The following is a 23762-nucleotide window of genomic DNA, read 5'->3' as shown; positions in this document are numbered from 1 at the left end:
CACTCCTGTTGATGCCATTTTCTATTTAAAAAAATTGCAACCAACTCACACAAACAACAGAAAAGACTGTTTCTTACACTATAAGTGTCATTCTTCATATAATTTTTGGCATACATTTTAATGAAAATGCCTTGTAAAAACTGCAAACACTGGCATTTTTGAAGCAACATATGCATTTTTACAATTATTATTATAATTTGTTTTTTTTTTTGTTTGTTTTGTTTTGATAAACCATTTGGTCTTCACCAAAGTAAAGTCAGGTCTTACAATGGTCCAGTCAAAGTTCATAACTAGAATTGAGAATCTCCGGCAAGATAAATGAATTGCTCACAGAAGTCATCCTTCCGACTAACTTTACAGGTTTAAGGCATTATAACACAACTTTATTTGGCCTTTTCACGGTTTCTCCTCTGGGACTTCACGCGTACCGTGGGAAGACGTAGGCTGCCTTCTTGTGTCGTTGCAGATTTGGGTCTATAAATAAAGGGGATTCAGACATGCCGCCCACGCCCAAGGGGAGCGCTGCGTGATCATCAACGCAGCGTCTCGACAGAAGCCGCACCAACTTACCAGGTATCACAAAGTAACGCTCACGGGGCCGCAAAATCAGGTAACAAGAGACTAAGAAGACCTCAAAGTATTTGTTTTGGACAAAAACAAACTCCTAGGGTATGTCTCGAGGAAGTGGGCGGGGGCGAGGAAAGACGTGCGCGCGTGAGCGTCGCGTCATGTTCAGTCTCGCGCGCGCGCGGGTGTCGAGTCAGGTGCGCCTCTCAGTCCGCGGGGCGAAAAACTCAGAGAAACGATGGATTTTGTCGGACCTTTCTGAACAAACGGCGAGAACTATGTCGTAGCGTCGCTGCGGCGTCGGACGGAAGACGGAGCGAAGAGGAGATATTCGCTTAGGGTAAGAGACGCGTTTGGAGAGGCGAACAGGATATCATGCGGGGGCTCAGAGTCTCTCACAGGCAGACTCCTCTGACCTTGTTGGCTCGAGAGGTTCAGGAAAGTTTCTGAAACAGCGACAGGATTTCATTCAAGCACCACAATACATCATTTGTCTGTTCGAAAAGTGATTTATTAAAGTAAACATTAATTAAATGTAATTCTTAATCAGCGAGATATCCATTTGCTTTGTCCTGAAAGAAAGTTAAGAGCTCTTGTAAGTGTGTATGATTTAAAATAATAATTCTAAGAGACTTGACAAAGTAATCCAAAACTTTATTTGTGTTTAAGTGGCTCATTATTACCCAGTCCTGAACAAGTGGGTTAAATTACACTTCCAAGACATTTTGTCAGGTTTTAATGTGATATCCAAGGCAACTTCTAGGCATTTAAATCCTCATCATGGACAAGGTGCTGGAACAATGAAGCACAGTGTTCACGAGGAAGCGGCAGCGATGCAAAGAACTCAATTCCTTTCTGAGAAAACTATGACTGCAGAGATGTGGCTTGCTAAAGATGACCTACAAACCAGAGGGCTGATCTAAAAAAAAAATGTTTTGATGTGTGTCATCTAGAGCACCTCGCTCTCGTTCATGGAATAATGAATTAAGGACTTCATTGTGTCCTAAAGTAAAAAAAATATAGCATGGTGCTTGCCTGTGAGATGAAGCTTATTGTCACAATTCACCAGTGTTTGTTTGACAAATATCTTCCAGCTTGCAAAATATTCAATTTCAGCAGCAAGGCATTTCAAAGTGCTTTACGTCATAACAAACACAAATTCAATCAACAATCAAAACATTACATTGAGTCAATGCCGTCTTTAAATTCATAATATGATGTTTTGAATATTGTTGCATGCAGAGTAGTGGACTAACATTCAACTTGACCGACCTCTGACCCTTTGATACCAACGCATTACCTTTTTATCACCTTCTAAATCCATTTCGTAGCTGTAAACAAACCATTTCTTTTGGAGTATTTAGCTGCACTTCAGTAAGTCAGTAACTTTCTACTATTGATGAAAACATAATTCTGTTTCGTTGACGGATTATTTCAGTTATGGGAGAAATATCTTGTCATTAGTGAAATAATCTTCCAGTGAATGAACTCATTATCAATGCCACAATTTTGGAGTTGATAATAGAAATTAAGACCTGATGAGATGTGACTTGTCTGTGAAAACCTTTAATTTAATAACCTGCAGAGTATTGTGTCTTAAGCTGACATTTTAACAGGAACTCACTTTAAATGTCAACATTTAATGTTTTGGCTGTTCTTTCTTGAATGACTGCCTCCCATATGCCAGCTTCTCCTTTTGTGTCCAATGAAAAATCCACCATATTTGGTTCACAAGATGAAATTTAAATTATTTTAGGCAAAGTTAAGAATATTAATTTCTTTTTTTTGTTTTCGCACATAGATTTCACAAATTCAAACTGCACAAGAATCACTGTAGAGTAAATAACTTAATCTTGGACTGCTACATGTATTTTTCAGTACTGCATCAGTCTAATGCATCTAGTCAGAAATTGATGCATTAGAAAATGACAATTTATGTGAAATCAAACAGTCCATATCACTTGCATGTTGGCCATATTTCCTAGTTTGTACACAACACAGTTGATGCTCACACCCCACCGACTGGAAATCACAAAAACCAACTACAAACTTGATTAGCTCTTGCAGTATATTTATTTATAGATTTTTTTTCTAGCACCCAAACCAGCCTTAACACCCTGCAGCCCTGGGTTTACCGCTCTGTAGATTGGTGTTGTTTTATTTTCTATTGTTTCGTGCCCTTTTTCGACATCTGAGACAGACATGCCACTGATTCTGAAAGCTCACTTTCAGGCCTCGATAAGTCAATTACATCCTGACGCTTTGACGTTGTTGAAGTCTTGCCTGTGGTTTATTCAGACGGTCGACTGCGCAGCATCACGTCCTGCTGGACGAGGAGCATTATTCGTCACGTTTCCACTCATCGCTGAACTCGAGTGCCACTGCATTTTGCAGTCTGACAAACCAGAAAGGCCGCTTACAAACACGTCGCTCTCCCAGGTCTGCGTCAGAAAGCTGTGAGAGGTTAAAGAGAAAAGCAAAGCAAAAAAAAAAACCAAACACATCCCCTCAAGTTGAGAAGTTGACAAGAAAAACCCCCCACAGTGAATCGGTGACCTTGCATTCTCTAAAAGTGAAGCTTCCAGCTTCTAAGAGCCCTACTTTGTCTTGTTTTATCTAGGGAGACAAACCCTAAACACGAGCTTATCTCCTCTCACAAACATCTCATCAGCACTTTTGGTGAGTTCTGCAGGGCACAATAAAGAAAGAGAGGAAGAGTCTTCCAGTAACCCCGATAACGGCCTCACACTCCTGCGCGGAGACATGTTGACAGTCCGTGCGCCGTTCAGGAATCACTTAGCGGGTTAACGGGCCTGACGATGACGTGGTGTAATTATAGCACATCACAGGAGTATTTGATTCCTCCCAAGGACTGTTCACCACTTGGTGCATAAAGACTTGGTTCATCAGGGAGATGAAAGATGGCAACGGTGACTGGATCCACTTATTCATGTCTGACATCCCGTGAATGTCTCGCCGTCAGAGAGATGCTTTTCCAGTCAGCGTGCTTTTGAAACAGAAAATGATTCCTAACTGGAGAGAGGATGAAGGTAGGAACGGCGTCACAAAAGGAGACTGAAAAAGAGAGACTGAAAAAGAGAGGGGTCAGGGAGGTGGAGGGGAAAACGGCACCAGAACGCGATGATAATAACATGGTTCGCAGACTCGCACTGTCATTAACGTGTCACATTTTGTCACGTAAAAACTTCAGCGTGTTTCATAAGGATTCAAAGCCGCAGATCAAAACAGAAGTCGGCATGTGATAGTTAACATGCTGCTTTCAGGAAGTTTTGCAAACGAAATAAAAATTCCAGGTGGAAGTTTAATAAAAGCTGAAGTTCAGTCGGATTTACGACACATTAAATTGTTGCGTCTTAAATCTTAAAAATTAAATCTCGATTTAATATGAGTTTCAGCAACATTTCATTTCCCTTTGGGAGTAATGAAGTATTATTGAATTGAACTGGATTTAAAGAAAAGCATCTAAGAAAAGAATAGGAAATTTCAAGAACTTTGCTCTGGACTTTGACTATGCCAATATAAAACATTGACTCTAAACCATTTCATTGTTGTTTTAGCTGTCTCAAGCCTTTATTTAGCCTCATCCATCTTTGCCTCCATTTTAACCAGATTCCTTCACTCAGGATGATGCTGCCACCACTTTGTTTCACTGCTGAGATTTTTTTTCTTCCTCTTTTTGCGAATAGATTAAAAAGAAAACTTGTGTTCCTTAATAAGAATTGCAAGGACACCGCCTGCAAAAGAGACTTTGAATTTAACTGAGTCTTTTCTGGTGAAATAAAGTGTAAAAGAAAACTGCTTCCGAAGCCTTCAGAGAGCTTCAAACTGAGATTAAAACACACAGAAGTTGACTATTAATTAGACTCTGAAGGCATTTCGTTATATCTGGAGATCAGAATAAAGGGGAGTGAAAACCAAAACCTCTTTGAAACCGTGCACAATGTTCCTTCCACTTCGATTTGATTCGTCTCATCAATTCCTTAAGGTTTGCAACAGTACTGTGACAAAACATGGACAAGTTTAAGAAAGTTTTTGCACCGCATGATTTGCTGAGACGCCTCGGAGATGAGAGAGATTTAAAGTCGTAGTAACAAGAGGGAATTATGTGTTTATGGGAGTTTGCAAATCTTTGCTAATTAAAACGATGAGCCTGTTGCTTTGTTTTGAGGGGAAGATTTCCTCCGGAGAAACAAAACAAGAAAAGCCCTGTCACATAACAGCGAGTAAGAGGAGAACAAACGACTGAACAGGCAGAGAGGCTGAATCCTTCAAGCTATTTTCATCTGCTTTGAACAGGCATTACTCGCGCCCATTTATCCCGCTCGGATAACAGCTCTCAGCCGATACTCGGCACTCACGTTAGCAGAAAATTGTCTTTATTGAGAAAAGAATCAGTTGGCCTTACTGAGTGCTCTGTTTTATTTTCTTCTCTGTGTGTTTTCCATCTTTTTCACTCCTGCGTTTCACCATTTTCCTCTCAGGAGTTTCTAATCCTCCTGGCAATTTCCCAACAATTCCCGTCTTTATTTTCCTACATTCTCAACAACTGAGTCACTTTTCTTCCGCTTGTATCTTTTCCTGCAACCTCCTCCCCTCCCCCCCGGCTCCTCTTATCTCTCGGTCTCCTCTGTCATGTCCGTATCCATGAGGAACCCACCTCAACGCCGGCGCTCCCTGGGTCCCGTCTCACCCAAGCGAATCTACAGGAACCTCTCTGTCAGACTGAGGGGAGGAGAGTCGTCCGTCGCCGCCGAGGTGGATGCACCCAAACACACCAGCAAGCCTGCAGAAGCTGTAAGATGCTAGCACTCTCTTCTACCCCACCACAACATATTTAGCTTCGGCACAGAGCTGAAACTGTTTTGTATCTTTTGTAGGAGAATATGCTATAAAAGGTATAGCAACCAATTCAACCTGCATTTGGCGACACAAAATTTTACCTCCTTTAATCTCCTGTGGCAACCATTCAGCCATGCAAAAAGCTCAGGTGGATCTACCTTCAAGGATAAAGCTCCTCCTTGAAGCTTCTTTCTCACAGAGCAGTTCTGCCCCGCCCCACTCAGTTCCTTCAGACTAGCCAGCAGCAATTAGCAAACAGCTAATGGATGAGCTCATTACGGGAGCTACTTCTCAGTACAATGCTGCTAAAAACATTGCTAAAGGGTTATTAAAGTAACCATGTTGTGGTGACTTCCTGAAGGCGGAGTTTCACACAGGGCCGGTGTTTTAAAAGAGTCAGAGACCCATTTTCGAAGTATTGAATTACAAAGTTGATGTTCTTGCAAGTCATATCTGGTGTAGCATTTTTATAATAAATTAGGGTAACATTCCAACCTGATTGTGCTATAGAATGGTACTACTTTGCCTGGAAAACTCAACACTGCCCCTTTAATGAATGAACTCCTCACTAGACTGTGTATTTGCCAGGAGGAGTGTTATGCTAGAACTGTCAGGATTATGCTAGAACCGTGTTAATGAGTCTTTCCACCCCTACACCTCAAATTAAAATGACACCGTGAACCTCTCACTGCAACGCTATAATCAAGGTGCTTTCAGGTGGAATAGCTGATTGGAGATTTGTTTTGAAGCACAAAGCTAATCCTCCTGTCGCTCACATGAGACAAACGGCGGCTGCACTTTGACTAAGCTGACTGTGCAGAGGAGCTCGCAGGAGGCATTGTGGTTTCCACCAGTTGTATGGTGAAGAGCTATGACTGCGTCTGCTGCATTTGTGTCTTTCGGCTGCGTTATGGATTGCGTTTCAGTTTGTTTTCGGTAAGCAGTTGCTTAGGAACGTGCAGTCGGTGTATTCCCTGCACGAACGCAAAGTCTTACCAAGTGTTTTTGGTCTAAGTTTCTAGTGCAAATATACTGCAAGAAGACAAAACTAACAAGTACCAGCAAGATATAGGAGATTTTATTTGTGTAAATAAATCCTTAATACTTATGAACAAGTACTTGTTATCAGTGGACATTTTAGATTGTGTATAAGACATAAGCTTCTATATTGTGCTGAAAAGTTTCCTTTAAGTTAATTTTGTCTTACTTCAAATCCATTAAGATGTTTAAGGTTGAAACCCGACCAAAAAAATCCTTGGTAAGATTTTGCATTTTTGTAGAGCTGTTCTCTCTCTGTAAACAGAGAAAGAGAGAAATATTCCCAAACAAATCACCACCACTTTTTCTTTCATCCACAGCTCAAGCTTTTATTCGGTAATAACTCAAATTCCCTGGCTTTCTTTATCTCATGAGGCTGGGGTATGAGTTTGTCGTCCTTGGCCGCTTTGATTTATGGATCTTGTTCTTTTTCCTCTTTCTTTGCAACTCCCCTTCCTCGCCCTCGCCAAATAAACCTCCTTTGACATATGAACCCTCTTTCTTTTTCTCTTTCGCGCGCCTTCTTCCGTGGTGCACCCTTCTTCCCTCTGCCCATTAGTACAAGACCCTGTGGGAGGCAGTGGAAAACGAGGACACTCTGGCTGTGCAGAGCCTCTTGTCCAAAGATCATGCCAGCTGTGGAGGAGGAGGATCGAGCTTGTGGGAGCGAGGAGAGAAGAAAGAGAAGGACTGGGAGAGAGATAAAGAAAAAGGGGTGAACCGAGTCAGCGAGCAGGGGTTGGTTCCTCTGGATGTGGCCGCGCTTACCCACAACTCCCCTCTTCTTCACGTGCTGACAAAGGCAGGCGCCAGGCATAACCCTATTTGTAAGTTTCACTCTTTGACTGATCAAAACATGCACAGAAAAAAACCTCTGCTGATTTTTCACCCTAACGAATGATGCGCGGCGTCTGGATTAACGGCTGCGTTACTTCTCAGTGTGCCGGCCAGCAGACTGGGGGCTCAAGCTGGACGCCCTGGTGGATATGGCGAGCAGATGGACGGAGGAGAGGAAGTCGGAGTTGGCCAGGAAAACAGGAGCAGGCCCCCAGGCGCAGGCGGAGGTCCAGAGACAGAGCCGCCTCTGGAGACTGCGGCTGCAGCTGTACTGCCGGATGAGAGAGAACTTCCAGAACACGGGTCAGTGCTGTGAAGTTCTCCCAACCCCTTGAACTTTTTGACATTTTTGTGTTTTTATAGGATTCCTTTTATGGAATGGACAAACATCAGTTTAGATTCACCATATAATTGTGAAATTTGACATTTTGAAAATAAATTTGCTCAATAGAACCCCAAAAAATGTCTTGTTTTTCAATAAAACGCTGTGGCACTGGGATGAGGTTGCTGATGGCACAAACCACGAAGAAGAAGAGGACAGGAAGTAAATGAAGGGGTGGCGTGTTTTATAAAAACTTATCGTGTCCACAAGCTTAAACGTGTGATTTTATTTGCATTTCTTACTTCTTACTTTGTAATTGCAAAAATTCTTCAAGTTATATTCAAGAAAGCAATGTTTAAATAGTATTTTATCAATTTAATCAGTTTTCTTCTGTATGCTGTCAAAAGACATCAGAGTGAAAACATGTTCAATATTTATTTTAGGAAGTGCTTATTGAATGCAGAGACAGCTGTTTATTAATATTTTAACAGTTTGATAATTGATTTTATTCATATATTCTGTCACTACTGGCCCTTTGAGAGCATCCATAATTTTGACACGGCCCAAAGTGAAAATGAGTCAAATGAGTTTGACAACTTCTGCTTCACACCGCCTTACTTTCAGGATTTACATCCATAAGAAGTTGTCGTGTTTTTTTCCACAATTTGTTGATTTCAAACACTCCATGCAGCAAAGGTCGCCAGGCAGGGAATCGAACCTGCGACAGCCGAGTCGAGGACTAAGACCTCCATTTGTGGGTTGCGCCACCACAGCACATCCCAGATCTGTGTAGCTTAATCTCAATTTAGACGCAGCTTTTCTCTTGTTAAGGCCTCAGAGGTTTGTTGGAAAACATCAGTGAACAAACACAAACTCAGTGCTGTATCTGTCAGAATAACAACGGTGGTGAAGATTGAAACAGGTTGGGCTATAAAACAACATCCTAAGCTTTGAACATCTCATCTTGTTCTAATAATAGAGTACGGAACTACTGCACTGCAAAAACACATTTTATTGAGTATTTTTTGCCTGTTTATTCTAGTTTATATTGGATTTGAAATGAGAGAAAACTATGAACTTTTCAGCAACATATAGGAGGTCATTTAAAGTAAATAGTTCCTTAATATTGGTAAAGAAGTGGCTCCACTGGAACATTGTTTCACTTATAGTTAAAATAATCTGCTATAAATCTGACTTTTATTTTATTAGAGAGTAACAAAGAGTGAAGCTCCTGAAAAATACATTTTTAGAAGTTTTATTTATTAATTTTTTTCTGCTGTTTGTAGCAAACATGTGGAAGAAGATGCTCTGGTCAGATAACCCGAACTTGAACGACATGACAAATGTTTATTGTGGCCAAAAAACAAACAAACAAACAAACAAAAATCCCTCTCAATACATACCAACATCTTAGCAAAACACAGAGGTGGCAGCATCATGATATGGGAATTGTAAACTTAAAAACAACAAACCCATCTATAAATGGAGCTGGTGGAGGCGCGCTGCAATTTTTAAATTTTGATTCCCAAAAAGAGCTATTTCTCCAGTCTACTTTACAGCTGCTCTCTACTTTGTGATGATCGATCATATAGAATAAAAACCCAATAAATTAAACTCCGGTTTGTTGTTGCTGCGCAACAAAACGTGAAACAGTCGGAGCGTCTCGATATCTTGCTGTAATTATTAAACAAGGTGATGGGACCGCCTTCGCTAAAGAGGACAACCTTTAACTCGCCAGCCTTTCATTTAAGGCGACGCTAATGTGCCTCCATTTCCGTCAGTCTTTCCGCCGAGGCACTGAGACAGAAGGAAGGAAGAACCTCCAAAACAGCCATAAATGGCCTCCCTCTGAACGGTGGAGAAGCGGGGATATAAATTGTGCAGCGCTGCATTAGTTCTGCATGACTCTCCTTTAAAAGGGATGGATGCGAAGTTTTAAATATGCATCGTATAAAATCTCCCACCAGATATTTTGACGAGGCTTGAAATCTTTATATTGAATTGTCTTTTTACTCCAGTTCTAATCTACAAAAACCTCCACGACTGCTGAGATCAATTAGCCAGCCCACACTATCTTGCTAAAGTTTTATAAATATTATATATATATTTTTCCTTTCCCTCAGCTCTTTTGCTAAGTTTTTTTCTAAAAGTCTCCCATCTTAATCTCATCTGAACTTCCAAGCGAGTCCCTGGCCATCAGTCTGTCCAGATTCTCATTGCCATGCCCCTGCTTTCCCTCCACCGGCTCTGTGGATCAAATAAAACCTTGATGATGGCGGATTTATGAGCGAGGATTCTGCAAAGAGAAGTTTCTCAAGGCTGCTGCGCTTTTTGCTTCTCACACAAACCCATTTATGTCTTAATTCTGTTTCCCCTTCAGCGGCGCGAATGGTTGCGGGGGTTGTTATGTTATCATGTCTATTTATTACCGACTCTAATGCTTTTAGTTAGAACTCGATTCGTTTCTCTTTTAAGGATCTTCAGATCTCTTTATTACCGCACTTGTGAGGAGAACAGGGCCTCGGGTCTTATTTCTGTGCGCGGTGAAGCCAAGCGAGCTCCCATTGCAAATCTCCGGGGAAGAGAACGTTGGCTGAATGTTTAAAATCTAAAATATACATGAAATGTGGCCCAAGGTGTTTGACATAGTGGGAATCCATTCAATTCCAGGTCTCCGCCGAGTGAGAGCGAAATATAAATCTCTTTGTCTAGACTCGGCAGAGAGAGAGCGGCTACGTTTGATCACAAAGCAGAAAGTCTGAGCCACTGCTACAGGTGAGATGATAACAAACGGCTCCCACTGTGTTTCAGAACCGCGGGGAGCCTCAGGAAGATTTGTTTTTGCTTTCATTGGAGGTAATAATGTGAAATTATTCATTTAGATTTGAGACGGATTTATGCGGCAGAGCGTTAGGCTGTAGCGAGAGGAAAAAAACGTAGAATAAATTCTTAAAATCCAAAGAAAAACATCGAAATAGAATAATTCTGACTTTATTCTCATAATATTTCAACTTTATTATCTTAAATTTATTGTGTTTACTGAATTTAGCACAGATTTAGACACATAGTGGCCCCTGAGCTGGAGAATTCGATGCCCTTCCACGCCCCTGCAAAGAAAAATCTTTTACTCTTGAAAATTGCAGAACATTTACATTAGGTATATTAGGAAGCTGTATAATTCACCTACACATCTGCAGAGGAATTGATGGATGGCTGGCGTCAAACATATAGCAGGTGGCTCCATGTTGCTCCCAACAATATGATAATTTCCACTTGACTATAGATTCAGTTAATAAAACTCCAACAATGTGTTACTAAAACACCACATGCGAAATGAGCTTGACTTTAATATGAACACACAGTGGGGCGTGTCGGTTCCCATCACAGTCCATGCTCCGGCTTTGGACCGAGAAGGACACAGAAAGGACACGCAACTCAGTTGTCATAGCTATGTTTTATGTTTTCCATGCATGTTGTTTGACCTTGTGTAATCTTGTCCCACCCAGAGCTCCCAGGCCCTCCCAGTCATGTGTCCTTACTGGTAACCAGCAATTCCTCTCTGTGCGTGGTGATCAAGGAGCCGGACGGTAACAGCATGGGGCTCATCACCCGCTACAAAGGTAGGCGGCGATACCTGTGGGAGTTTATCGAAGCAAATTAAGTTGTTTTAACTCAAAATGTTCATAAACACTAGGGGTGCACCAATTTATCGGCCAGCCGATTTATCCTGATGAGCCTCCAAAACAGGCCCCCATCATCACCACTCTACCACCATGCACTGAGCTGAAAATCTGATTCACAACACCTACATCTTTACTTCTTGTTTGTTCCAATGCAGAATGGCAAATCGAGGTTGTGCCGCCATATCCTTTAGAGAGAAGAGACGTTCTCCTTCAGTCGTTCCAAAAAGAAAAAAAAAGAAGTTATTTTTAGAACTGTGATGTCTTGAACTTTTAACATTTAAGATGCTAACAGAGGCTCTCATATTTCCCCCGGGCTTTTCGCAGCTTCTCTAAGCTCGCTGTGTCCGACCTTGAGGTGAATTTGCTGGTGATGTGAAGTCCTGGGAAACTTGCCAACGGTCTTAAATGTTTTTTCCTCTCTTGAATAAACGTTTTTCACTGGAGAAAGATGGACTTCAAATTGTCTGGGAACAGCCTCACAACTTTCTTTCAGGAGTAGCTTTTCTTAAACCTCTTGACGTCTCTCCACCTGAGCAGCGTGCTCCACAACAGCAAACTGCCAGAGGCGGTCACCGTGGCAACAGGCCGTTCATCCATCTTAAATCTGCTGGTGACAATAGTTTTCTACGCTGCGGTAGACTCGGTGACCTCGAGGTACCCAGAACACAAGCCCACATCTCACTCTGCCACCGCCGTGCTTGACAACTGGCAGGACATGTGTGAACAGATACTTTGCACCTAATTATGCTGCAATGCTTGGTCAGGGTCAGTTGCGGGCATTTATTATATCTTTGATCAATTATTGCGATGAGTTTCTTATCATGATAAGAATTTAGATGTATTGTTGTCACAATAAATTCCAATTAATGATGTTTAAAACCCCTCAAACTCGTCCTTATTGTCAATATTGATGTATTTGTTTTCCCCACCATTCATTCACTGAAAGCATCAATAAGTAAAAAAATACAGATGCCGTGTCCAGCAGTTTGATGGTACAAATCAAAGCATGGGAATGTTTTTCAAGAGCACGATTTGTGTTTCTGAGGCTGTAATTGTGGTTCACTTCTGGTGTGAATACCAACTACAGGAAGTGTGCGTCTTTTTGGACGCTACTACTGCTAATGCTACTACTGCATGTAGCTGTTGCAACAAAGTCGTACCTCATCATCCGTTTCCTGCTTGTTGCTGGTCAAAACATGCAGATTAAACTTTGCCACCCTACATTTAGCTGAAATTTTGAAACACAAGCATTTAGTATTTTATAATACATGTTAAGATCTAAAATATTGACTGAAGTGTGTGGAGTTAGTTGGTCTTTTTTTTATTTCTCTTGCTAATTTTTGAACAGTGCTACTTTGGGGTGAATTTGCTCAGATTTTTCAACTCCTGGGAATATTTGCAAAATTTTTGAATGCTTTCTGCTTGTAGTTCAAACACATTGGAAACGTATATCCATCAATCTTCCTAGATTGATGGATAACAGCACTTGGATAATTCCTGATGTCTTTCTGCCTTGGCATTGATTTAGAAAAACACTGCTATCTTTTCTTCTAAATTCTTGTTCACAACAAGGGTGGGATTAGTGGCGCCATCCTTTTAATTAACATAAATAATAATATTGTGAAATCTGTTAATAACCCAGGTTTGTTTTCAATCATTTTGGACCAGAGCGGAAGTGTTACGTCCTGTCTTTCCACCACTATTGGATACAGACGGATGATTGCGAGAGGGACAGTAAATTATCTGGAATGGGACAGAAAAGAAACAAAAAGGCGTTTCATGGAGTCTTATATCAGTTCAACAAAACCAGAATCCCACACACTGCCAAGCTGGTGTGGAGGAAAGAAAGAAGAAAAAAAACCTTTTTACTCGTTCTTCTGGAGTAGGCGTTGCTTTTGCAGCTGCTTTATATCCTCCTGCCAAGAGTAGATTAAGCTCATGTTCTTTGAACTGTAAATACTCAAATCCTTTGTTCTCACTTATTGGAGCTCTGAGCAAAGCCAGGGAGAATTTTGTTAGTGAGACTGTTTCTTTATTTCTTGATTTTTATATTTTTTTCTCCCTCCACAGTGGAGTGGAGCACCTCGGTCAGCTTCAAACGCGTCCTCGGAACGGCCCTGGTCACAGAAACGAGGAACCCGTCCTATATCATCAACGGACTGACAGCAGTGAGTTAAGCAGCACACACACACACACACACGCACACACACACACACACACACACACACACGCACACACACGCACACACACGCACACACACAAACACAAACCACACTGATAAAAATGTGCAGCGACTCGAGAGTTTATTGGTTATATTTCTGCTCATTGAACCCGGTTTCACATGGAGAACGTTTTCCCCACAGCCTCACATTTGATCGATGAGATGAATTAATAACAAAGAGCTTTCCCACTCCTTTGTCCTGATTCGCGAGGTTAATGCACAGTGATAATTTGGCACTCTGCTGCTTCTCCCAACGCAGGGAACACACTACTACGTGAGAGCGAGCGCCTACAACGTGAAGGGATGGGGCCCACCTCAGAGCTCGGCTCCGGTCAGCGCCGCCCCCTCCAGTGAGTACGCCGCACTGCAGGACGAGACCGAAGGACCGTCAGCTAAATTTAGCTGACTTCGAGCTCCGTGTGAAGCAAGTGAAGTTTGGCAGATGGCGTGAATTATTAAAACACGGAGAATCAGGGATGTCACTGTGAATCAATGGGCCCTGTAGCCGCGCTCCCTTGAGTTCGAGTTAATCTTTTCCTCCCCTCTCTCGAACCTTCCTGTTCTCTTTACTCGCTTTTTCTTTCCAGTTTACGCCTCCAGTAACGCTGCGCAGTCTTTTTTTTTCCAAAATTGAGTTGAAAAGTTTAAAGTGTTTAACAGCGCCAAGCTTTTCATTAGATAAGTTTCATTCTCATCCAACTTACAGAGAAGTTCAGAATTAAAAAAAAAAAAAAAGCGTAGAAACTTTCAGAGCATGCAGGTGTTTTGTCATGCAAGCGCTAACACTTCCTTATCTTTGGGAGAAAAGCGGCACTCAGGACTTGGCAGCAAATTAATTCTTGCCTTTTAAATGATTTTTTTTTTGCTCCCAGCTGCATGAAAGAGATGATTTGTTTTTTTTTGCCCATGCAGGCTGGAGAGAGTGTGTTGGTGTGAAGACGCCGCTCAGGAACCACGAGGGCTTTGTGAGGAAACTGCTGGAAGATGCCAAAGAATCCCAGTACAGAGGATATTATATAGGTAACAATGGGCACTCAATCATGCAGATTGTTAAAGCTGGCAAAAACACATAACCAGTAGATGGCCAGGCTTTTCAAAAGTTTTTATATCCCTTTAGTTTTCACATTTTTTTCCATGTTAGGACCACAAACGTTATTGTGTTTAATGTGATCAACCATTGCAAAGTGGAAAAAGATGCTCTAAAGGCCTGCATGAAAAGCATCGTGTGGTGGAAAACTATCGTTGCACATTGGCCTGAACACACCATTCTCACAGGAACATACGTCGGCGGCAGCATCATCCTGTGGGCCGGTTTTTCTTCAGTAGGAGGGAGAAACAGGTCAAAGTGGATATGGAGAATAACTTTGGCAAAAAGTAGTAAAGAGCCAACTAATGTTTTTAAAAATAGGGCTTCCTCAGGTTTGAGGGATTTTTCAGTGTTTTGACAGAGTAATTTCAGTAATTTTCACAATAAAATGACTCTATGAAAATATTTTAGATATTTCTTTGTGTTTTTTTTTTTGAATTTTTTTTTTAGAATTTTTTTTCAAAATTTCTTTGAATAAATTTAGAGTAATTTTTTAAAAAAAGAAAAATTTTTGTGTTTTACACAAATGTCAACATCTCACTCTAGGAAATGTATCCACCCACTTTCTTGCAAAATTGTTGTCTCTCTTTATTTAAAATCTAAAAATAGAAATGAAACTAAGGCTATTTAAATGTGAGAACACTTTTTTTAATAGACTTTCATCTAAAATGAGAACATTTGCGGCTCTAAACACTTTCTATTTAGCCGGACCGAGGTCTGTTTGGATTATAAGGGCTTCAGCTCTTTGTTGCAGGCAAAGACACCGGCTTGTTGCCATGGAGCACACACACATAAAGACATTAGTAATGAACTGTTGTTGCCTGTCCTCCAGCTAAGGGTCAATGACATTGGCTCCGATCCGTATAACCTGGTTATTTTCTATTTAACAACCATCACCGGCTGCGTTTAGTCGGCCCGACTTCCCAAGGTGCAGCCGTCACTCGTCCTTTTCATAAACACTGTTGTATTTAGCGCAACGTCTCAGAAATAACTGGCTAAACATCCCTCTCCCTCCTCTTGTTATTTTCGACAGACAGCTCGAAGTCGGCGAGTCCCAGCAAGCGCCTGTTGATGTCTCGGGGCATCAAGCAGCTTTTCCACTCTGCCACCAAGTTTGTTCGTCTCCTGCAAAGGTGGGCCCCGTCCGTCTGGCCTGCCCCAGCTCACCTGGAGAGTAGCGAGACGCAGCGGTTAAAGGGGATGTAATTAGAGCCATGCAGCCATCAAACACTTGAGAAGAGCAATTGTCACATGTTCTAAGCTCGGGGCGCAGACATTCATCCAGCCGGCCACCGAGTTTTTTGAGATAAAAAACGTTGACAAGAAATGTGAAATTATCACTAAACACCTACTATAAAGTCTTAAAAAAGTCAATAAAAAATTGAAAATAAAATAAATAAACAATGCTAAGCCTGGTGGCCCGCCAGGCTTATATTACACTGTGGGAAACCCTGTCACATTAAGGCTTCTGCAGCTCACAAATGATCTTATTTTTACCCCTAAAAAACCAGAAGACCATCTAAATCAACACTCACTTTCTATGTGAAATTACTGCAATTTATTTCCATTTTTATGTGAGTAATATGTGAAAGTCTTAACAATGGTCCTCTACGTTAGCAGGGGTGTGTACTTGGCGACTGTTTTCTACCACAAGGACAACATCCTGGTGGCCGCTGAGGATCAGATCCCACTGGTGGAGATCCAGTGCTGCTCCACCTCCATCACCCAGGACTTCCTGTGGTTTGCCAAGGTGAGTGAATCGCAAACACAAGCGTGCAAAAGACTGAATTCATAACATTTTTTGCAACTTGAGTGCCTAAAAAACCTGCTTATCCCTCCATTTTCTATTGTAGCTGTCCTGCGCGTGGCAGCAGGTGCCCTGGCTTCAGCAGGGCCTGTCGTCTGCTCACTCCTCTCCCTCCTCCCTCCTTCAGAACCGGCACAACATCTTAAAAGCTGTTTGTCAGCTGCAGGTAGGAAGTTAAGCCTCTTATTCTCCAGATGAACGCAGTCATGTTGGCTTAATTGCTATTTTAATTACCTCCTTTAAATCTCGTCCTTCCCCCTTTTTTCTCCGTGTCGCCTTTTTGCCGAGCTCATCCAATCTGCATGAGCACCGAGGCTGTGTTAACGCGCTAATCCTTCCAATCCTCAGTTTTACCTTTTGCTCTTGTGTCTGCTCTCAGTCTTCTTTAGGAACGATGGATTTGGGTCAGGTGTACTACGAACCGCTGAAAGACAGGCAGGGCAATGTGCTAATAGTGACGCTGAGGGAGTTCCCAAATCCTCCTTCAAGGTGAGATGGAGTCTTTTATCCAGCCTGTAGGATATGTGCCCAAACTGAAGGCGCGCGGGCCAAATCCAGACCGCTATAAGTTTTCACGTGGCCCTCTACACTCTTCAAGGACACAAGATTATAACTGAGTGCAAATCAAACCATTTTTGTTATCTGTATATACTGCCACATTATGTTGATGTGAAAATATGTTAAATGTTATAAAGTTTGAAGAAGTACTCTTCGAATAAAGTGATGAGTTTTTATTATTTTTTATGGCAGTTTGTTATTGGGTAGTTTTATCGCTACATTCTTCCACAGCCAGAACTTTGAAGACATTCAAAGTTTAAGGCCCAAAATGGAAAAGTATTTGACACTGCAGTGTAGGACATTTGTTGATTGCAAGATATTTGACTCTGCAACAATGTCTGATTTTATTCTCACACCGCTTGCCGTACTGTTGTTGTTCCTGGAAGAAAATGACAGAGTTTCGCTGAAACATCAAAGTTTTGCTCCATTTCTCTGCGTTAGCCCTCCTGACCCTCCATTCCACTGGATTGCTCTGGACCGGCTGGAGCGGAACCGCAGCAGAACCCCTCTGCTGCCCGAGCCCACGGCCATGGATATGCTCTTTGAGCAACTGAAGGTGAGTTTGTGTCTGGGTGAAACGGAGACGAACGGTGTTAAATTACTGGAAATCAAACATGTCCTGCTCTCCAGGACAAGCTGTCCTTCCACAGGCACAGCATCCAGTGGGCCCAGCCCGGCCTGTATGTGGGCATCCTAAAACTGTGCAGCTCGGTGGACCAGATCAGGGTCCTGGTGCCGCAGCGGCTGCCAAACCTCCTCTGCCACACGCGGGTCCGACACAATCCCCACGTGACCAGGTAACGCCGTTGAAGTTCACCGAAAAAACAATACTCAGAAGTTACTTAATCACTGTTTTCTTCTTCTTCTGTCGCCGGGCCACAGAGAGGAGTGGGCCTGGCTCCAGAGTCATGTTTACACCGCACACAGCGGCAGCGCTCAGAGCCCGCCGAGCGGCGAGGACGAGAGCAGCGGAGTGGAGGAGTTTGTCAGGTCTCTGAGAGCCGCAGTCACACATCTCCTGACGAAGCTCAACATCCCCCTCTACAGGGTAACGCCAGCCAGACCAAAACGCCCGTCTAAAAATGACTTTCTTAAAGCCTGACACTGCCTTGCAACAGCATTCACTTCTACTAAACATGCTACGATTAGCCAGGTGGATGTAGGTATGTGTGTTGATGGGCGTTTATGTGATGGCTCCTTCCAGCTTCACACACCGAGAAATTTACTTTATTTATTATTTTTAATTTCTCATTACAAAACGGATCAAACTCGAGATCAAACGGACGGATCAAACATGAAATGTTAAATCTTGCCACAGATTATCAGTTGGATTTAAATCTGAACTTTGACTAGGCCATTATTAAGCATTACATTACAGCTGTAGCTCTGAACGTTTGTCCTGCATTGCTCAGCCTCGTCCAACTCTTATCAAAGTCGCCGTCCGTGTTTGGGAAATGCATCACCATAGCATGATACTGCCGCCACCGTGTGCTAACAGCGTTAGTTTTCTCTCAAGCCTTGTAGGCCTTCACAGAAAATCTGTATTTGTATCAACAACCACTGAACTCTGCAACTTATGTCATCTTTGAAGAGAGACAGTTGCATTATATTTATTTAGGGGTAACAGAAAAGGGGGGGCTGTAAAGAACATTTTAGATCTTTATTTGTGAAAGTTAGATTGTCCTGTCGCTTCATAGTTACGCACATATATTAGGGTTCTTGTCTATCCCATTGTAGTAATATATACTTTTAATCCAGGATTCAATATGTTTCCTTTCTAATTTGTCAAATAAGGCACATTCCTCATTTTTCCTCATGCAACCGTGGTCCTCACAGGCCTACCAGTACGGCGTGTACACGCGGGAGCTGCTACAGTTTGGTGGGAAGGTCTCCATGCTTCTGCTCCTGCCTCCCAGTGAGGACTTCAGCTCCAGCTACTGGCCTCTGGTGGGAACCAAAGAGCCTGGCTTCACACTGCCCCTGCAGATCTTTGAACTGGGTAAGAGGAAAACACATTTGGCTTGGAGCTGTTTTAGTGAGTCGCTTCTTGATTAAAGCTGCGGTGTGTAACTTTTTTTTTTTTTAATCTTTTTATACATATTTGTTGACATTGTCACTGTGCAGTATGGGACAAGAACAAGCTGACAACAAATGAAGCTCACCGGCTTTCCCCCAGTGCAACTTTTTGCAAATGCAGAAATGCATCACTTCCAGTGAAAAACAACCAATCGGAGCTGGGAGTTGGGTTTTAGCGCTGTCAATCAACCCCAATGTACTTGCTGCTCAATGTGTTAAAGGTGGAGAAACATCATAATGTTCCAGGAAAACTATTTGTCAGCCATCAATTGTGGCCATGCTAACTAGCCTTAGCAATCATAATGCGCTAAGACCCTCCTCCTGGCTCTGATTGGTTGTTTTTGACTAAGTTGTATATTTCTGCAGATGGCTGTAAAACTACAGAGAGAGTACACAGAAGCTTCTTTTTTTTTTAAAAAATAGAAAAAAAATAACATCACTTTAAAGAGGGACTTCTATGGACCTACAAGGGAAGTCTTGCTAGAAAAGCGTTGCGTCCTCTGCATTAGAGACGTGTGTTGTTGTGTTTGATAAAACATAAGGCAGTCATTAGTTTTATGAAAATGCCACTGAAGAACAGTTTGTGTCATATCCAAACAAACTAAAAAACAGAAATAAAAAATATTTGCAGTAAACAAACAAACACAAAAAGTCAAATTACCTTATTTTCCGGACTATGAGTCGCTCTGGAGTATAAGTCGCACCCCCGGCCAAAATATGAAAAAAAAACTGCGACTTATGGTCCGGGAAATACGGTACTGTGGGGAAGAATCTGACTGTTCAAGCTTTCAGGCAAGTTTAATTTAAAATCTTCTGTTTGCTCTGTGACTCATCATCCAGTTCACTTCTGGACCTACGAACGGGACTTCCTGAGTCAGTACTGCCAGGCCTGGGTGAGGCTGGAGCTGGACACTCACCTGGCCCAGCAGGCCCTGCGTGAAGCGCTGGACACCAACGAGGTGCAGGAAGCCCGGGAGCGCCTCAATAACCTCACTGACCTTTCTCGTGTAAGAGCATAAAAACGACCTTTTTATGTGGACTCGCTGGATGAAAGCTGAAATTGATTATTGTCTTAAATATCGTTGTTGTCTGATTGATGAGCATTTACCGAAGGAAACTGACTCCCTGGATGTGGGCCAACGGTAAAATTGATTGAAATATTTTTCCTGCAGCGTTTGGAGATGGTGTGGAGGGACGCCCGTTGGATAATGGACTGTCTGCAGTGTGTCCGCTCCAAGCAGTGGGTGGGGGCAGTGCCTTTGGGACTGGTGATGGGGGGGGACCCACCGCCTCGTCCTGATGGTGAAGAAGAGGAAGACAGCTTGACTGCAAGGTTGAAGTGGCCGAGCCGGGTCCAAACACTAAGATCTGTAGCAGGTAATGGCAGCACAAAGGGTGGTTAGCACACGTCATTTAATCTTTTTTGCACAGTTTTTAGGACTAAAGACTGAAAAAATTGCACAAGAGTTTGATGACAGTAAAATATTCTGTACTAAAGGTCATATTCAAACATCTTTGTCCTTTACTTCTCTTTTTAATCAGTTGCTGCTCTTTGTGGGACTAAGAAGGTAAAATAAAATGTTAGCATGACTAGCATATGAACTGGGTTCCACCTGAGATCATCCAACATCTAAAACATTTCCACACACCTTCCCACTATAATCATATTTTTTTATAACACATTTCCGAAAGTGCATTGCAAAAGAGACCAACACAAAGTTTCCACCAGCTTTACATATATAAAGGGGGCATTTTTAACCAGTTTTTTTTTTTTGCTATGTAGCTTGAGGTTGAAATGTTGATAGTTTTACCATAAAATTCCAACATAACACATTTAAGCTTCAGGTTAAGATGAAACCTTCACATATTTCATGTCTTTAAAGTCTTCATTGTAGAAAGTATCCCCCGTTTTCTTTTTGGTTTTTTTTTAAGTAAATGATTGAAACCTGGGCAAATGTCAAAAAAGTCGTCCTCACTCCTACCTCCTTTCTGATTCTCTCTTCACTTTTCAGGAAGTTCTTCCGCTGTCCCCATACCGGTTACCGCCGAGGTCTGCGCTCCAGAAAGAATCCCGGTTGTCCGGGAGAACGCTGCGCTCAGGTTGATGGAAGGCGTCGTGAAGGGAGGGTACCCTGTTGACATCAGTGCTCAGTCGACAGCGGACCTGTCCGGCGTCGGCCTGCCGGAGGACGGATACACCAGCGCTTTAGCGGACAGCAGACTTAACTCTGCTGCTGTTGCACAGCTAGAGACCACGGTGTTGGACACCACAGACTTCAGTCCCAGCATCACGGACGTCATCCGGCCGATGGAGATGGCGGAGCTGGTGGACATCTTGCCGGCGCTGAGTCTTATTGAGGAAGAGAACCCCTGTGCTCCATCCACTCCGTCTGTAATGGACATCCTGGAGAACTTTGGACTTGGGATCGGGGAGAAAAACGCCCACTTTGTCTTTGAGATTGACGACAGGAGGGGGTCAAAGGCGAACACCGAGAGCGAGACGCACTGTGAGGGTATTCTGTTAAACCGAGCAGGAGTCGCGCCTTCTTGTGCCACTGTAAATGGATCAGAGAGCGACACGCCTTTTTCAGGGCGCGTCCGCCTCGGGGCGATAGACAGACGATGGAGGCTCCAAGTAAGGGAGCATCAGTTCCAGTGAGGAACCTGGTGGAGTGGGACAGACCGTCCACCAGTTCATCCTGATGTTAAACTTTGTCAGCTCGAAGTTGCAGTCACACTCCAGGGCTCGATGAAGAAGTGAAAAACCTCACTTATTCTTTTTTTGATCACTGTATTTATTCATAGTATATAAAAACTTTAGCTAGGGCTGGATGACATTAGGGATCATATCAGTCGATATCAATAATTACTGATAAGTTTTTTGTTTTAAATATCTGAAATGCTCACAAACTGGTGACATGGCCTTTCCTGTTTTTTCCACAGTTTTCGTTCTATGCCATTTTTTTAAATTTATTTTTAAGCAGCTATGAGGCACGGTGGCGAAACCTGAAACTGCTGCTGCGCAAGTTACTCAACAGGTTGTTGCTAGACGACCAAAGAGTGAGTGAGTTTCTTTCTAATGAATGAGTGAGTAAACCTAAGCATCGACCTTTCTTAGCCAGCCGTGAGAGGTTGGGCAACTAAAGCCTTTCCTCTGCCTACATCCCCCAGAATGCTGTGCGGTTCTGGATTGGCGTTCAGTGGAATTACTGAACATTCTATCAGACATTACATCTATAGATACTGATCACATATCTATATCTATCTATATCGTTACTGATTGATTGTCCAGCCCTAATTTGAATGTATATTGTAAGATTTAGTCTCTGTGATAAATTGCACCCAGTTTGATGAGTATACCCAGAAAGCTGGACTTGTTTTTGCACATTTCTCAAACTTTCATTTTGCATTTTTCTAGCATGTAAACTTGTGTTCATAAGTTTCCATTCTGAATATGAGAAAAAAACAAAACAAAACCAGGTGTTGCTTAGCGGTTGACGAAGTCATTTGATATCTGGCAATTGTGTTTGCTCTTTTTTTAGATGATTAGGACAACAGAAACTAACTATGCGACCCTGATAAAAAGTTTACAGATCATATTTCATGTCATGTGTTGCACCCTCATGGAACCAGCACCAGTTTTGGCGTTTGCTCCGGGTTCTGCCCTCAGGCTGTTTGGTTGCAGTGATGCAGTGATGGTGACTCAACCCTGCAGCCTTTTTTACATCAGGCGAAGTTGTGTGTTTTTTTTTTTTTTTTTTTTTGCATGTCAAATAACGTGTTGGTTGGATTACTTTCAACTGAATGCCTCTTTTTTTTCACTTTTCATGTCCCTTTTCTGTTTTATACAGTTCAGTTTTCTTCTAGCACAGATCCTTTAATGAAACTTTTTCTCTGGTTATGAATCTAGAAAAATCCGTCTATTATGGGGAAACCACTAGTGTTGGAAAAGGATTTTGTATTGTCATCCGTATTTTGTCAGTGTATGTAAACCTATGAGCACAACTTCAGTTCTCTAGAGCTACAAGTCAAATGTACAAAATGTAATAATATTAATAATAATAAGCTACAGTAGCAGTCATGACTTGAATATGTCTTGCTCACTACAGGACAAAGCTCTGTTGGTGCTTGTCTGAGCTGCGTTCAATTCAGTCAAATAAAAGCATTTCCTTTGAATTTTATATGTACGGTTTAGGCATTACAAGCTTCCAGTGTTACTTTCTCTTTTTTCTGGTATTTTAATGATCATTTATATTCAATAGGAGGGTGATATTCACCAAATAAAACAATGTGTCTGACTCCGAGGGGATATTTTCCACCCACTGATTAACCGCATCAATAATGGTTCCAAAGATGTGTTATTTACTTATTTAGGTTTTACTACACAGATTCCAAATGAAAGCGTAATATGAGCATCTTTGACGTTGAAAGTGGAAAATAACATTTTATCTTATCAAATAAGGTAAAATCTTATGTGATAAGAGTAATATTTGTCAAGTGAGGATTTGGGATCACCAACAGGGTTAGTGGCCTTTCTCGACGATTCCCGGGGTATTGCGACGGTGAGTCATCACTGCCTCCTAGTGGTCAAATAAGGGAACTACAGACCGTCTTAAATTTTCTTTTTTTTCTTTTTACATAAACCGCATTAAACGTATTGCTTTTCGTCGCTTTATAGACTTTTGCTTAATTATTACAGCATTTTC

General features: G+C 42.1%; 1 protein-coding gene across 2 annotated transcripts; it reads left to right on the top strand.

Annotated features, from left to right (window-relative positions):
* Positions 1-765: 765 nt before the first annotated feature.
* Positions 766-23360, top strand: LOC129363838 (ankyrin repeat and fibronectin type-III domain-containing protein 1-like). Of its 2 annotated transcripts, none has more exons than XM_055036148.1 (19): positions 766-907; positions 5070-5382; positions 7025-7292; positions 7405-7605; positions 11131-11244; positions 13378-13475; positions 13788-13878; positions 14441-14548; positions 15649-15748; positions 16236-16365; positions 16469-16588; positions 16802-16911; positions 17422-17536; positions 17611-17777; positions 17863-18028; positions 18817-18979; positions 19897-20063; positions 20229-20433; positions 21069-23360. In XM_055036148.1, exons 2-19 carry the CDS (start codon positions 5221-5223, stop codon positions 21713-21715), a joined length of 3132 nt encoding a protein of 1043 aa, XP_054892123.1. In that variant the 5' UTR covers positions 766-907; positions 5070-5220; the 3' UTR covers positions 21716-23360. The 2 variants fall into 2 exon arrangements, with proteins under 2 accessions (XP_054892123.1, XP_054892125.1); XM_055036150.1 differs by lacking the exon at positions 766-907 and adding an exon at positions 20599-20624 and having other exon boundaries at positions 4128-5382; positions 21069-21257.
* The last annotated feature ends 402 nt before the right edge of the window (positions 23361-23762 follow it).

Source organism: Poeciliopsis prolifica, unplaced genomic scaffold (genome assembly GCF_027474105.1).
Source record: "Poeciliopsis prolifica strain line A6 unplaced genomic scaffold, Auburn_PproV2 SCAFFOLD010, whole genome shotgun sequence".
NCBI classification, from domain to species: Eukaryota; Metazoa; Chordata; class Actinopteri; order Cyprinodontiformes; family Poeciliidae; genus Poeciliopsis; species Poeciliopsis prolifica.
The sequence above is the reverse complement of the archived record's forward strand: the minus strand, read 5'-3'. Positions and strand labels throughout refer to the sequence as shown.